General features: G+C 39.5%; 1 protein-coding gene across 1 annotated transcript in view; it reads right to left on the minus strand.

Moving 5' to 3' along the window:
- The window catches only part of NTRK2 (neurotrophic receptor tyrosine kinase 2), a 399384-nt gene that overhangs the window by 89569 nt on the left and 293162 nt on the right, over positions 1–16653 (minus strand). Inside the window, exon 14 of the mRNA XM_056122541.1 lies at positions 5009–5181. Coding sequence (XP_055978516.1) covers positions 5009–5181 — 173 coding nt within the window. The remainder of the gene's footprint in view (positions 1–5008; positions 5182–16653) is intronic.

Genomic DNA, 16653 nt, shown 5'->3' on the forward strand with positions numbered 1-16653 from the left:
AGCCAATATGACAGCATGGCTGTGAGTGAGCCTGCTTCTAAAGGCCTGAGACAGAAGCACAGGGCAGGAAGTAAAGGTATTCTTTGCTAGGGACAAGGGACCTCCCAAGACAAATAAGGCAGGCCTCCTTTGGGACACGTTTTAACTGTCTCCATCCCACAGTTTAAATATTTCTACAAAATTTTCTGTTCTTCCTGAGAAAGGGAAGTTAATGATTCTCCAAGACCAAAAATTCTGCCTAGAGCTTAGGTTCACTTGAGATTATGAGATAATGGGCAATACCAGAGTAAATGGTCAACTAGATAACCCAAAATACCTAAACCAGCCCAACCACTCAGTAATATCCTTGTATTCTCTGTAACATTCTTGTCACTTGACAAGTTAACATAAAAACCCAATCTTCCTGTTAAAAAACATAAAATGAGTCAGACTTAATTTAATCCTATATTAAATTCCTCCCCACATGGGGAGTTTCTTTCTCTCCTACTTTTCAGTGAAATTTTCTGTTTAGTAACTCTGAGTCTTAACATCTTTATTACTCAATTTTTTCATTCTTAAAATTATTTAAGAGCCTGGGAACATGGATGAACATGAGATTCACTGTCATTGCTCCTGCATCGCTTCCAGTTCAAAATATTGGATGTAACCATTCCTGGGGAAGAACTTCCTGTGTTCCTCTAAGTCTTAGATCATTTGGTTTCCACTTAACTCAGAGTCTTCAGCCCCTTCCTGTAGCATTCAAGTAATTATACTAGGAAAGTTCTTTTTGGGTGTGGGTGTAGGTATATGTTGGGGGTGAGAGGAAGAGGGAAGTATGTAAACTCAAAATCTCTCAGTGGAGGTATAAAGACTTGCAGTACAGTGACAAAGATCCTGTATCTCAGAACTGAGTTTCCATAGTACCCATGATATCAGCATAGCTCTAGAACTTGGGGTGGGGGTTGCGGGGGTCCTTATTTTATAAAGTGGAGTTTCTATCTGTGACTTCCCTAAGATTTCTGAGATTGTTCTGCACCATGAGTTGTACCTTTTCACAGGAGTCATAGAGAGAGGTCTGCAAACAATGGTCCTCTTCAAACAAGAGAAGGCCAGATGGAAGGCGAGTGGGGAACTCTGGCCTGTGGCGGGACTCTCAGGGACATGCAGTTTTCATGTCAACAAAGTCCATTGAAGCTCAACCTAGTTCATGTCTAGCACTAGGGGAAGGTGAAAATGAGAATGTTTTCAATCATCATGAGACAAAGCTCTTACTGTGCTCTCAGCAGGCGTGGAAGGATACTGAGAAATTCAGAAGTTTTCAGAGACTTAAAGTCAGAAGGAGATCTTCATTGATTTAATTTGGAGTGAATGAAAGAAGCTGTTGACTTGCTGCTGTACAAGACAGCAGATCTCTTCTGAAGGAGTTCTTAAGGGAAAGATACTAAAGCCAACATAACAGTCTTACTTTGTCCTGAAGGACTTGGAAGTTGAAAGCCATTTCACCTCTTCCAGGACCTTCAAAGGGGACAAACTGCCTTTAGCACCCTGGAGTTGGGAGGTGTGATTTTATTTCTTCAATTGTAAAGTGTTAATGATGACACTAACAGCTTAGTTTTATGCAAATTGAAACCTTTGAAATGCCTAGAAATACAATATGTATTAGCTACTATTCATTGAAAAGCCATATCTAGCTTCCCCTCTTTGGAAGAGAATTCTAAAGAGACTATAAGAGTTAAAACTCTAATCTCCTTGAGAACAAGATGTACATTTTAATGCTCACTTCTCACCTAGGCCTTCTCCATGTTGTTATTCAACATATGACTTCTGGGTGAATGAAACAATCAGAAAGACAACCTCTATCCTCATAAATAGTGTTAGATCCCCTTCTAGGGAGAACCACTGCAGTTTACCACACTTAATTGTGCCTAAGAACCTGATTCATGGCAAGAAAAACATCTTGTTCTCTGGGTTCAACTGATTTTGAAATTGGTCATGGGGTTCTAATTGCTCCATGCTGTGTGCAAGGTGCAAGGGAGAATCGGGCACCTACTCTCTCTGAAAGGCAAGGAGAGGTAAAGGTTACATGAGGTGAAAGTAAAAGGAAGAACTCTCTCTCTCTCTCTCTCTCTCTCTCTCACACACACACACACATACTATCAGCTCACAGAAGGATTTATTTACTTCAAAATAAATTTCTTTGGATTCATTAGGGAAGTAGACTACACTATAGGAATCAGGGAAAAATGTTTCTCTTATGAGCATTAGACCTTAACCAAATTCAGCTTCTTTTAGATATGACAAAAAATGTGCAAAAAAATACCATCATCCTTTCTCCTCTCACCTACAAGAAAAATTTTGTTGTCATCAGATAACACATTAGGATAACTGTTTCTGAATACCATAAATTGACTACGCATTCCCAGTCTTGCCAAATTTGTTATTCATACACACAAAGCAGAAAATAGGGACCATTCCAGCAAAGAATAAAATTGGGTATGCATTTATGAGACAGAGAGTGGTAAAAATTATCTAGATGATACAAAATACTTCTCAATAACCTTTCTAAACCTGGCACTATGATCGTCCATTTCCACTGTTCATGCAGTGATAAGACTAACTTGTTACTTAAACGACACAGTTTCAGAATCTTCTAGTGGCTGCAAGAAGCTACTAGGGCTGAACCATTCGGTGTCCAGAGATGCCAGAGGAGAAATGTCTAGATCTTATCATACCACAAAACATGTGACAAAGTCCCTCAACCAAAATAAAGAGGAAAATGTGTTAGAGAAGAAGGTTGTAGGGAGAAATCTATTCCTGACACTAGTCCTTCAGATGGATAAATATTATTCACATCTGCTTTATAGGTGAGGTAACATCAAAGAAATGCAACCATTTTGACTCCAACACTTTCCTGTTTCTCCTAAATGATAATATCTATCAAGATATCAAAGGGAGTGGGATATAGTATTACAGAGGGTAGTACAGAGGGTAAGGTGTTTGCCTTGCACATTTCTGATCCAGGACTGATTCCTGAAATCCCATATAATCCCCTGAGCACCATCAGGAGTGATTCCTGAGTGCAGAGCCAGGAGTAAGTTCTTCACATCACTGGGTGTGACCCCCAAAAAAGATATCACTGAAGTACATATGCTAATATTCCAACAATAAGAGACAATACTATTTCAAAGAAAACAGTTTTAGAGGTAGTTGCAACTTGGAGAGAATCTCCCCATGATGACTGCAGCACTGAGGGTATTGAGGGGAAATGAACTGGAGATCCATGTGAAGGACACAAATTGGTGATGTAGAGCAAGAAGTGTCTATCACCCCAGGCCCTCACAACTGCTCCTGGTCTTTTTTAAACTCTGTTATTTTGTTTTGTTTGGGGGGCCACATCCAGAGGTGCTCAGGGCTTATTCATGGCTCTGTGCTCAGGGATTATTCCTAGTGAGCTCGAGGTCCATGTGGGGTGCTGGGAATTGAAACTGGGTTGGCTGTGTGCAAGGTAGAAAGCTCTGCCCACTTTAATTTACTATTGCTCGGGCCATCGCTCCTTGTCTTAAATGTATGGCTTTTATTTGTCTTTCCTTATTGCAGGTAAAAGCATTCAGGATTTTTTGTCAAGAGGTGCTTGAGTCAGCCGTGCATTCTTACTCTTGATAGCTACAGGACAGGAGGGACATTTACTATGATCCATAGTGGGTGTCCGTGACAACGAACTTCCTCTATCAAATTCAACTCTTCCTGTAATTTCTACAACTGAGGCAGTTAATTTATTAGCAGAAATAATCACTAGAAGCTTCAGTTCATTGAACACTTTGCGTTCACTCCAATGATAAGACATTTCTATATTCAATCTTATTCAGACCTCCCTGCCTTGCTACATCAATATTCAGCTGAACAAACTGAAAGACTTATCTAAGCACACTCAGCTAAGAACTGCCGGAGTCAATATTTCACTTTCTCTTTTTCAAGAGACCAGCAAACTTAGTTTATTTCCTTTGATTCATTCTCTCCTGAAAGGCTCTGCTATAATCTCTTTTATATGGGGAGTCATCCTCACAGTTGTAAAGTAACTTTATTGTTTCCCCAGGTGATGTCCATACCAAATTGTCTCTCACTGACTTTAGCTCACAGCTTCCTCTAAGCCCTGGTATGTATCACCTGAGAAAGGCAACTTTCTAAGATGCCACCATTGACCAGAGCCCAACCAGATTTATGCTAGGCCACTTAAATCCTATTTAAAGACCGAACACATCCTTTCTATGGATTATATATTCCCCATAAGGCCTTGCCTTGCTGCATGCTAGCAACCCTGCACTCCACAAGCTCATCATACCAACCCATGGCCCTGAGTCTTTCGTGTTCCCCTCAGATATATCTGACCAGGTTTTTCTAATGCTTCTGATTTTTGAAGTATGTTCATTTTATTGATTCCTCTGGTCTACTAATCTCCTGAGTTTTTTTCTGTCTTCAGAATAAAGTTCAAAAAGGTATCTTCAGAACCTCAGACCTTCTAGCTCTTTTTCTTTCTCTTCCTGCTCTTCTATTGTCTTAAAAAAATTCAGCATCTGAAGTTAACTCTAATGATGGGAACTGCATACATAGCAAAATAATGTGTATTAAAAAGCTGTGGAAAACAGAAAAAAAAACCTTTTACTATGACCCTTGATGCCTTAGTTAGTATTGTTGTCTTTGTCCTAAAGAATGTTCTCTTATCTGCCTGGCAAACTCCTGAGGATCCACTAACACTCCTCTCCTGAATGCACATATCACATGACATTTAATTTAACAAATAATCAATACAGTTGAAAATGAGTTGAACCATTAGCACCACACTATGAGGTTAGTTGGGTGAGGAGCTGGAGCAATTCCTTTCTCTATGAAATACAAGGGTGGAATGCAACAGTGACAGCAGTAGGCCAGCCTGTTTCAGATAATAAGTTTTCCACTCTTCTCTCTCTGACCTAATATGAGAACAATAAAAGCCCACCCCCACCTCCCATCTGATAGACTCTAAAGACTGTACCTGAGGAACTTGTTGAGGTCCCCATGTTTCATGTACTCAAAGACCATAATGAGGGGGTCCCCCTCTACGCAGACACCATAGAACTTGACGATGTGTTCATGCTGGAGGTTGGTCAACAGCTCGGCCTCGCGGTGAAAATCTTTGCGCGCATTGTCACTGGCGTCTTTTAGAGTCTGAAGGAAGGGACAGAAACATGAGAAACTCAACATTAAATAGATGATGTGAAAACATCTAAAATGGAGGACAGCAAAAGGAAAGTTCTGCCAAGAAGGAATTACCAGTGTGGGCTCTGAGGTTCCTCAAGGGAAGGAAATTCATCTCCCTTATTACACAGAATATTAGTAAATGGCCAAGTTCCTGAGGAAACAAAGTTAATCTTAATCACTGAGGAAAAGTGTCCTATAAGGATGCTTTCCAGCTGGAAGCACTTACACAGATGTTCTCTCATTAAACCTTAGACAGAAGCCTTTTAGAGTCTGTCTTTCTCACCCTCATCTGAACACATGGCATTTTCTCAATTTCTGAGACCAATTGTGGTTTTTATGTGTTGTTCACTTTTGCTCATATAACTCTATAAATATCATATATGACAGAAATGTTCAGTATAAAGAAGAGCATAAATGAATGCTCATGCACCCAACTTTCAACAGATATCATTTTACAGTTCTAATCTGCCACACTCTACAAAGCCTTTTCCAATTTGTCTACACACATAGCTGTCCAGTGAGCTACAAGATGGTTGTTCACATGCCACCAAGAGGAAACCACACAGCATTCCAGCCAAGTTCTAGTGCCTTTAGCTCTTGATTCACTTGCAGGAAAATTGGGTGATATTTTATTTCACACACAGTGAGTATTTGGCTGGCTTTTGTCCTGCACCAGGAACCATGTTGTTACCAAGAAGACATAAATCCAAATTCAAGGCACACATCCTCAGGTATTACAAGTAAATAGAGAAGTAAGTTACATGTACAACTAATGTAATTCAAGTTCAGAATGCAATACTCTGGATAAACTGGCTCTCCTAAATTTTTATTCAGTTTGTTATATTAGATGTATCTGCTTCGTAGGCTAATTTCTGTTGATATATTTTAAAGTCTGGTCATAGAATACTGTTGTTTGCTGATCTCAATCTCTGTCTCTCTCTCCCGCTCTCTCCTCTCTCTTTCTCTCTCTCTCTTTCTCTCTCTCTCTCTCTCATTCTTTCTCTCCCCCTCTCCCTTTTTGTCTGTTTTTGGGCTTTGGGGGTCACAGTGAGCAGTGCTCAGAGGCAATTCTGGCTCTGCGCTCAGGAATTACTCCAGGTGGTGCTTAGGGATCATATGGGATGCCAGGGATCGAAACCAGGTCTGCCATGTGCAAAGCAAATTCCCTACTCACTGTACTATTGCCCCTGCCTAAAATCACCACTGGCTCTGCTTCAAAGTGAGTAAATTTAGGCCACTCAGTGCTCAGAGAAATGATTTGACAGAAATGACAGAAATGCTTTGTTCATAAAGCTTTATAAATGCAGATGCTGTTGAAACCGCATTTTTCTTTATTTAATAACCAAAGTGATGGAGAACCTGGGATCTGAGACTCTGTTCCATTAAAGTTCTAAAAACTGGAATTATCCCTATTCCCACTAAACTACTTTCATCCTGGCTGCAGAAGGAAGAGTGGAACATTTATCTTTGTGACTTATTTAGAAGAATTTTATCCACATTAATGTTTTTAACATTCACTCACTGCTCTTTTTTGGTGAATTTTCAAGTAGAAAAATAGCAGATGAGGCAAAAAGGTAAATATCGCCCCCCAAAAATGGAAATAATTCCCTGTCTTTACCTGATCTCAGAAAACAAAACAAATCACTGGGCATTTTTCACACTTGACCTTGCATTCTGTGCACTTTCACTACTTCTTCTGATGACAGAAATGCTTTCTGCTCGTTAATCTGTTTACCATTAACTACCCAATCCAGTGTTGAACACTAAAAGATTTCCCAATGCATTCAATCTTTTGTTTATTTGTTTGTTTGTTTGGTGGTCACACCTGGCGATGCTCAGGGGTTACTTCTGGCTCTGCACTCAGAAATCATTCCTGGTGGTGCTCAGGGTACAAATGGGATGCCCAGGCTTAAACTCAAGTCCACTGTGTACAAGGCAAATACCCTACCCACTGTACTATTGTTCTGGACCCAGATACAAAGGGCTGGAGTGATAGCACAACGATAGGGCATTTGCGTTGCATGTGGCTGACTCAACCAACCCGGGTTTGATTCTTCCACCCCTCTCGGAGAGCCCGGCAAGCTACCGAGAGTATCTCGCCTTCATGGCAAAGCCTGCCAAGCTACCCGTGATGTATTCTATATGCCAAACACAGTAACAACAAGTCTCACAATGAAGACATTACTGGGCCCTCTCAAGCAAATCGACGAACAACGGCAGGACAGTGCTACAGTGCAGTTCTAAAAGAAATGAAAAATAAGTCCTCATTTGGAAAGATAGGCCAGCAATTTAAGTGAGAAATGGAAACAAAAGGAAGGTTAGGGGAATAAGTGGGAGCATAGGTGGAGGGCTTGCTTCCTAGTGCATGTTCTCCCTGAAAATTGGTCCTACAATTGCATTAGCCTTGCATCAAAAAGCAATTGGAAGCAACAATGGAGGTTCTATGTTCAGCCTTTCTGAACTCTAGTTTCTGCCTCTATAGAATGAAGATCGCAATATGATATGTTTTACAGAGGGTCTGCATAAGTCTGTAGGTTGTAATGCCTCCCAGGTCCCTGGTAAAAGATGATATTTCAACAGTTTGAATTTGAAAGCCTGACTAGATTTGCAGACAAATTGTAGAAAGGTCAAAAAACAGTTGGTCACCCAGTGATTGAGAAAAACTGAGATAAGGCATCTGATCCCTCCCCAACCCCTACTCCACTGCAAGGCATGAGATCCTCATGCTCCTCAGTCAGCTACTCTTACCCTCCCACCAGTTCTGGAAACCTATAACATCTATTCGAGATCTTTTTTCTTTATGCAGAGTCTTTTCTCAGTGTCCAAATCAGCTCATTTTGGACCATATTTAACAGGAAGAAGGCAGTTGACACTTTTAGGTTTTCTATTACATGATGAGAACAAATTCTGTTCTCATTAGCTGGGTGGGGCAGAGCCATAGAATAGAGTAAAAGAAAAGAATTTTGGGACGGGGGAGACAGACTAGAAGTGCTAGGAAGCATCTAATATTCCCATTTCCCAAAAGCAAAACACAAAGAGAAGAGATTCTACTTTGTACAGTGTTAAAGTGCTTCAGTAAAAGTTTTGAACTGAAGAGAGAAAATTTCTCTATTCATGAGACAAATTCATCTCACAAGACTGGCGTTATCATATATGCCTGTCTATTTTTGCATGTTGGGCCCTTTTTCTATATTATGATTCAATTCTATTTTGAGCAATTCCAAAAATATGGCAGAACAAGTTGGTAAAAAATCAGCTTTTTGAATTTGGCACTCTAAGGACAAATTTTTGTAAGGGTAGAACTATAGCCAGAGAGCAATCAGAAGCTGGAAAAATTGGACTATCAATCTTGTTTATAAAAAGCATCTCTGTTTTAGAATCATGACTAATTGTCATTATACTCAGTAAGGGAAACTTGGATAGTTCCTTGGCAATGGACATGGGGGGGATTTTTTTTTCTAACAGACATTTCACTCCACTTGTTTCATTCGAATAGGCACATTTCCCTTATAACTGAACATTGCTATTTTCTCATTCCTGGTGTCTCTGCCTTATAGCTCCATTTCTTCTTATTCCTGATGATTTTCCTGACACTCCCAAACTGTCTTCCTTCCTAAAGACATTCACTAGGGTGTGATCTCATGAAGATTTAAAATGAGTTATTGCCAGTAGTTCATATTGCTTCAGAATTAGAATGGAAATTTAAAAAGCATAAAATAAACTAAAGCACAAACCTGAGAAAGTTTTGAAGGTAAAATAAAAGCAAAAGACAAACAGAATCCATAATTCATCAGAAAAATGTTAAAACAAATGAGAAGCTATAAAAAAACAAGCAAGCTTTATAATTCATTGGTATGATTGGATGTTGGAGAATATGAAAACTGATTATTTCTCCTAAAGCATATTTACTTTCAGCTTCAAAAGTAAAGATGCTTTAGGATACAAATTATCATTTTAAAATTTCTGGTTTTATGTTTTTCTTATACTTAAAATGCTTTTTAGAAACCATAGAAATAAAGGTAAGGTTAAATGTTTAAAGAGAAGAAACTATTACAACAGAGCTCACTCTACCCAATGCTTGTTACTGTTTGCTGTAGAGAACGATGAGTAAACTCTCATACAGGATATAAGAACTCGAGACTCAGAGAGTATCACTCTTTGTATACGTGTGTCTGAAATCTTTGAGGTTAGGATCACTGAGTTTGCACTTATTAATATTTGAATCTATTTTCTCTTCTCATATCTCCCACACCTGCACTATACAATCCAGTTAGCCAACAAGCACATGTAGCTAGTGATTATTTAAAAAATAATTACTTTAACTTGAGACATGCTGAAGGGAAAAATGCTTGGTTTTTTTTTTGAAAGCAAGTTTTGACTTAAATATTTCTTTTTTTAAAATATAAATATGTTGAAATATTCCTATTTGAGATATTCTGAGATAAAACATGAAGTTAGTGCTCCTCTTTATGTTTATTTGCAGTGCAGATTAGAAAAATCTTAAGATAAAATTATATGACTTGAATTTATAATCCTTATTACACTTCTGTTGGAAACACTGTCCTATTAAAAGCTACTTCAATCAGCCATTAAAGGGCCAGACTCTTCTTGAAATTGTTATAAAACACACTACACTAAAACAGAAGGAAGATAACCTTCTTATAAGGTAATGACTAACCAAATATTTTAAGCAACCATAGTTACAGGGCTGCTTAAGAAATTTTACTAAGGGATTGGAGCCATAGCATAGCGCATAGGGCATCTGCCTTGCACGCAGCCAACCCAGGTTTGATTCCCAGCATACCATACAGTTCCCTGAGCACTGCCAGGAGTGATTCCTGAGTGTAGAGCCAGGAGTAACCCATGTAGTGGGTTTGACCCATAAAGGGAAAAAATAATAAATTCTTCTAAATAAAGTTATAGAAGACTTTTGCAAAATTCTTATTATTAAGCAAACTAGTCAAGGTTGTTTTTAAAAAGACTAATAATAGAAAAAGATCACATGAAAATTAAGAAAAGTAACTCGCCACTCGCCATTGCCATGCCACTGGACTCCACACCAGGATGTTACAATTTAGGCGCTCCAGAGCGGGGGGGCGGGGGGGGGCGGTGAGAGGCCTCCCTCCAGAACCTGACTACCACCATGCTCACGGCCACTCCCCACATGCACAAGTGAAACTATTCCTGGACAGTGCAGCAGCATTTGAAACACTATATGGCACACCCTACACATTTTCCAAGAGTACCACAGCACATATGATGGCGTTCAAATACTAGGCAACCAATCATAGAGGAAAATATATATCTATGTATATATATTTATTTATATATATGTGTGTGTATTTACAGGGGATGGTGCAATAGCACTGTGGGTAGGACTTGCCTTTTGCATGCGGCTGACACAGCCAACCCAGGTTTGATTCCTCACCCCTCTCGGAGAGCCTGGCAAGCTTCCGAGAGTATCTCGCCTGCACGGCAAAGCCTGGCAAGCTACCCATGACGTATTTGATATGCCAAACCCAGTAACAATAAGTCTCACAATGGAGACATTACTGGGCCCACTTGAGCAAAATCAATGAACAATGGGAGGACAATGATACGGTGCTACAGTGTATTTACAAATATATATATATATATATATATATATATATATATATATATATGGGTGAGAGCCCTCCTGCCCCAATGAACCCAGTGCCAGCAGCTGACCTCCACTACCCAACTGCCACCATGCTCCAGGATGCTTTCCAGACACTCCAGCCAGGCCTCAAGCATGAATGAAGTCCCACGGAATCCAGATAATTTGGAACTTTGTGACCTCGGACTCTCAACTCAATAGGACCCAGGTTCAGAGATCCTCTGCCTGAGTCCCCCAGTCTCCAGTGGCTAAGGGATCACACCCATAAACCACACACTCCAGCATCAGATAATCTCCTCATTGGCCACCCTCCAGAATTCACAGCTGTTCATCCCACATGGGAGTATAAAAAGAGGCCCCCGTAACTATGCCATCAGACTCTTCACTGGGCTGTTTTCACTCAGAGCACCCCAGAATGGGGTGGGTGAGAACCCTCCCCCTGCCAAGGGACCCATCCCCAGCAGCCAACCTCCCATACCCAACTGCCGCCATGCTCCAGATCGCTTTCCAAACACATTATAAGACACTTCCTACCCATTTTCCATAATTACCACACCATATTTTGTGGGGTTCACACAGTAGGCAACAAATCATAGAGAGAACTATATAAATATATGCTTCTTGGAGAGCCCAGCAAGCTATCCAGAGTATCCCACCCACACAAGCAGAGCCTGGCAAGCTCCCCAAGGCGTATTTGATATGCCAAAAACAGTAACAACGAGAGGTCTCATTCCCCTGACCCTGAAAGAGCCTCCAATCACTGGGATAAGACAAGTAAGAAGAAGCTACTAAAATCTCAGGGCTGGGAGGAATAGAGACGTTATTGGGGTCCACTTGACTAAACCCACGAACAATGGGATGACAGTGATACAGTGATATATATGAAAGTTCACAAGGCTCAACCCTTAACGACCTGTTAGTGATATCTTTCATTTTAATGCCCCCTGTCAAAATACAACAATCTTCACACTCTTCCCTCTATTGATACTTTTTTGTAGCATTTTCAGTGGTTTTGCATAACAAACAATACAAAATATATTATTTCAGTCTTGATTTGGGACAGAGATTGGGGTTTGGGGTGGAAACATACAAAATATGGTGGTGGGAAGGTGTAATGGTGATGGGATTTGGTATTTGAATATCAAATATAATCAAATATTATGAACTACCTTAAGGTAAAAGGTAAAGGCCCTCCCGTTGTACGTCGATTTGCTCGAGCGGGCCCAGTAACGTCTCCATTGGAGAATTTGTTGTTACTGTGTCTGGCATATCAAATACTCTCGGCAGCTTGCCGGGCTCTCCGAGAGGGGCGGAGGAATCGAACTCAGGTCGGCCATGTTGGCCGCTTGTAAGGCGAACGCCCTACCCGCTGTGCTATCGCTCCAGCCCTTATAAAATAAAATTTAAAAAAAGAAAATTAAGGAAATTGCAATATAGCTACCTCTTCAACCTTCCAATAAATGTAAAACTAATTAATAAAAAAATAAAATACCCAAAAGTACTCAGCAAGTGCTTACTATGCAGAAACCAGTACTCTGCATATAACAACTCAATCTTGTATTTCTGGTCTTTGAAAGGACATTAATTATGTACCAAATGACAGACTCAAATACAAGATTCACAGCAAGAATGTTGATTGCTGCTATCCTTATTTTCACAGTCAGGCTGACTCTTAAGGTCCCGAATCTCACCAGAAAAATATTCAATGGGAAATATAAAACTGTTCTTAATCGTATGCTTTAAATAGTTGCAATAATCTGGGCATTGGAATGATAGTTTATTGCATATTACATCAAGTTATATATAACAAAATCTACATTTTCAAGATAGGAAACTATTCATAACAACCATTATGTTAGAGAAATATTGACTCGAAGGAAATAATCAAAGATTCTTTTCCACAATTGACAACTGTAATATGTTGACATATTTAAAGGTAAAAGGTAAAGGCCATCCCGTTGATTGTCGATTTGCTCGAGCGGGCCCAGTAACGTCTCCATTGGAGACTTTGTTGTTACTGTGTTTGGCATATTGAATACTCTGGGTAGCTTGCCGGGCTCTCCGAGAGGGGCGGAGGAATCGAACTCGGGTCGGCCATGTTGGCCGCTTGTAAGGCGAACGACAGATTTAAAATACATCATATTCTCATATTCAATTGCCTGAGAAAATTTTACTAGTTTTAGAAGTGTTGGTGAATCCTGGTAGACCTGACTCAGTTATGAGAGGGACTGTCATGCTAAAGTTAATTAAAAATCAGTATAACTACTTGAATGTATAAGCTCCAGGAATACAGAGGTATCAAAGTCATCCTCCAGTTACATTTGGTACCAGATGAGTCCTCATTAAAGTTATATATACTGTTTGGGTTTAAGTGTTTCTGAAAAGTTGTGGATAAATTAGATATAAACTGGAAAAGAGAGTTAACAAACAAATTAACAAGACAAAAAAACATCTTCCTTTGAATGTTGAATGTTGAAGTTACTGGGAAAGAAACATTAATGGAGCAACTTAAATAATGGGGACCTGTCTGGGAGAATTCTTACAAGGGGAATAGTCTCTACTCTCCAAAGTTTGTTAGTGCACATACATACATAAACATGTTTATGCACTCACCAACATACACATATGTAAATAAACTAGGAAAAGATGCACTTACATTAGGAACAATGGAAAATCAATCAGGCAGTATCTTAACAATAAAGATAGCCAGGCTTCTAACAATGCTATTAAGTATGATTCCTGTACCTGGAGACCTGTAAAGATGAAGCTGATAGCACTTTTGCAGCATTATGTCCTGATAAGGTATGCAAACTACTTCTTAGGGCACTACTAACTAATGAAGTCCTATTAATCTTGTCATTTTCTTATTTGAGTTTGTGGAAACAAAGATTTCACATGTAAATGGAGAAGAATGAAAGAAAAATAGGAAGGTGGAGGAATGGGGAGGAGATTCCACTGTTAATCAACATTGGAGGACTTAAGGTGATAACAGAAAAGGAAGGAAGGAGGGAAGGAGAGGGAGGAAAAAAAAGATTGATATCTGTATTGAAATAAACTTGCCTGAGTAGAGCACTTGAATGGATGAACTCCTAAGACTCTTTCTCATCTATGAACTGATTCAATGCAAATAGTTTCCTTTAGGAGTCCTGATACTGCCTTCACATATTTCTGAGGAAAATGGCTCTCCTTGACTCTTTTCCATAAGAAAACTCATTTTCATTGAGTGACTGCATTGAATAACTGGAATACAAGCAGCTCATTGGACATAAAGTTGCATGGGATGACTAGACAAATAGTAATCTTCTGTCCCAGGAATCTTAATGTGAAAATAAATACCATGCAAGTAGCAGTCGGCATGAAAGCCAATTGCTTAAACGTTAATAATCACCAGAAGCAAAAGACAGGTGCAATGGCATGAGTTGCAGGGAAGCCGAAGAGATGACCTGGGGTGTCTGCTGAGAGCATAAAGAAGGCGCGGTCACTGGGCAGTGCCCACAGATTCTGTGTGAGCTATAGATCCCATCACTATGATTCCAGATGCAGTGAGACTTAGCTGCCTTGTAGTTTCTGTTTAAGTTAGTTTTTTTCTGTTTAAGTTAGGTTATTTTGGTTTTTCCTGTGATCTCTTTTTTTCCACATTCACAAATATATAGCCACTCCAATACTCTTTTGAGGAATCAATGTTTACAGTTTATATGTATATTATATAGACTGAACACATTCCAGAGAATGCCTGTGACCTAGGCCTCCTGATTATCAGAAAATTCTATTTCCTTGACCAGAGAGCCTGGCAACACAACATCAGACAATGCAATAGGAGTCAGTCCTTGTACTCATACATACTTATTGGGAAAGAGTTGTCTATTGAGTTGCTAGGGTGGCAGATTTTTAAAGTCAGAAGCCATTGTTGCCAAGTCATTATTGTCACAATGTGAAGGAGAGAGGGGTTGGGGATAAGGGTAGGAGGTTGGAAAAAAAGAGAAGAAATAAAATTAGATCTAACAATGCCTAAAGCTAAGATCACCATTAGGTAGGTTATGTAGTAGATCATACAAATAAATACCCCTTTCTGCTTAAATCAGCTTAATGTGGGTTTCCAATGAGTATTATTCTGCTCTGCTTATGGAAACTGATTATTATGTTTTTCTTGTACTCCCCTGAGTCCAAAGAACTCTCTCCAGATTCAAGTTTTTATTATTTAATTTTTAAAAAGTTACTTATACATGTTCTCCTGAGTTTTATTTATATTTGAGAAAGCATAAAAATTTCTCACTTTATATACAAATAAGCATTTTGCATTACTGGCATTATGTTGGATTTCAATTTGTATCTGGAACAGTTGTATTTGGGATCTGAGAACTCACCCTGTCTCTGTGTCACCAGGGTGCAGGAAAACTTCAGTAAGTGAAAGCAAACTTTGGAGCACAGCCAGGCCTGGACTGATGAGGAGTGTGACTGAATAACCTCATTAAGCTTTGTGAAGTAAGATGGCTGCTTAATTTCTCTAGATTTTTCTTTCTTAAGTGGCAAAATCTAAGATGTCAGCTAAATAATATCTATTATGTCTTTGTATATCTTTATGGTAATTCAGTGCTTTCCAAAATTATTTCTCATTAAACTACAATATATAGAGTAATATACCTATAATCTTTAGCATTGCAGCTATAAGATTTATGATGATCAGCACAGCACATATGGTACTTCTCCTGTACTGGCTAACTTAGGTTCAATTCCCAACACCTCATATGGTTCTCCAGGCCTCATCAGGAGTGACTCTTGAGTGCAGAGCCAGTAGTAACCACTGAGCTCTGATGGGTGTAGCCCCCAAGGCAAAAATAAATTGTGACTTTTGATAACTCAACAAATCATTTCTTTACCTAGAAATTCAGTAACCAGCTCTTCTCTTTTGTAAAAGATTATTATTACCCCCTGCCCGCTACACGCGGACACACACACACACACATACACACACACGCACCTTGTTTCTTGGGCTCCACCCAACTGTGCTAAGGATTTACTCCTGATTCTGAGCTCAGAGATCACTCCTTGTTAGGCTCAGGTCTAGGTACCACATGAGGTACTAGGAATCAAAGCGAAGTCAACTGCATGAAGATAAGCACCTTACCCGCTGTACTATCTCTCCAGCTTCAAAAAGACTATTATTTCTATGGTCCATCTTTTCGTTATTTGCCCTTCATTATTCAATAAGCATTCTTTGCATGGTGCCACATATAGGCAATGTGTAAGAAACATCCTGTTTACACTTGAGAGTGCACTATTCTATCGAAGGAGACAGACATCATAACATTGACTAAAACCCATGAACTCAGGCCAAATTAAAAACCTCAACAAATGCCATAGAGTACATATAGAGATGCCCTAATAGCATATAGTGAAGAGTTCTGACCTACATAACAAAACCAGGTCTCCTCTGAGAAGATAACCTAAAGGAAAGAACTAACACATGAGGAGTAGGCATGGTTACACTTGGGCTCATTTACATCCTTTTTGAATATGATGAAATTAGTAGCCACCAGCTCTGAATATGTAGTGGGGCTTAGGCTAGGTCCTCCTGATATGATACTCTGTCATAGGATTTATCTGTCAACTCATAAAATCCTTGATGAAGAAAATCATCATTTTCCTTGTCAATAATTAGCACTTTAATAGTAGCACTGTCCTCCCTGGTTGTTCACTGATTTGTTCAAGCGGGCACCAGTAACGTCTCCATGATGAGACTTGTTGCTGCTGTTTTTGGCATATCAAATATGTCAGGGGTAGCTTGCCAGGCTCTACCATGC

Source organism: Sorex fumeus, unplaced genomic scaffold, assembly GCF_029834395.1.
Source record: "Sorex fumeus unplaced genomic scaffold, SorFum_2.1 ptg000046l, whole genome shotgun sequence".
Taxonomy (NCBI): domain Eukaryota; kingdom Metazoa; phylum Chordata; class Mammalia; order Eulipotyphla; family Soricidae; genus Sorex; species Sorex fumeus.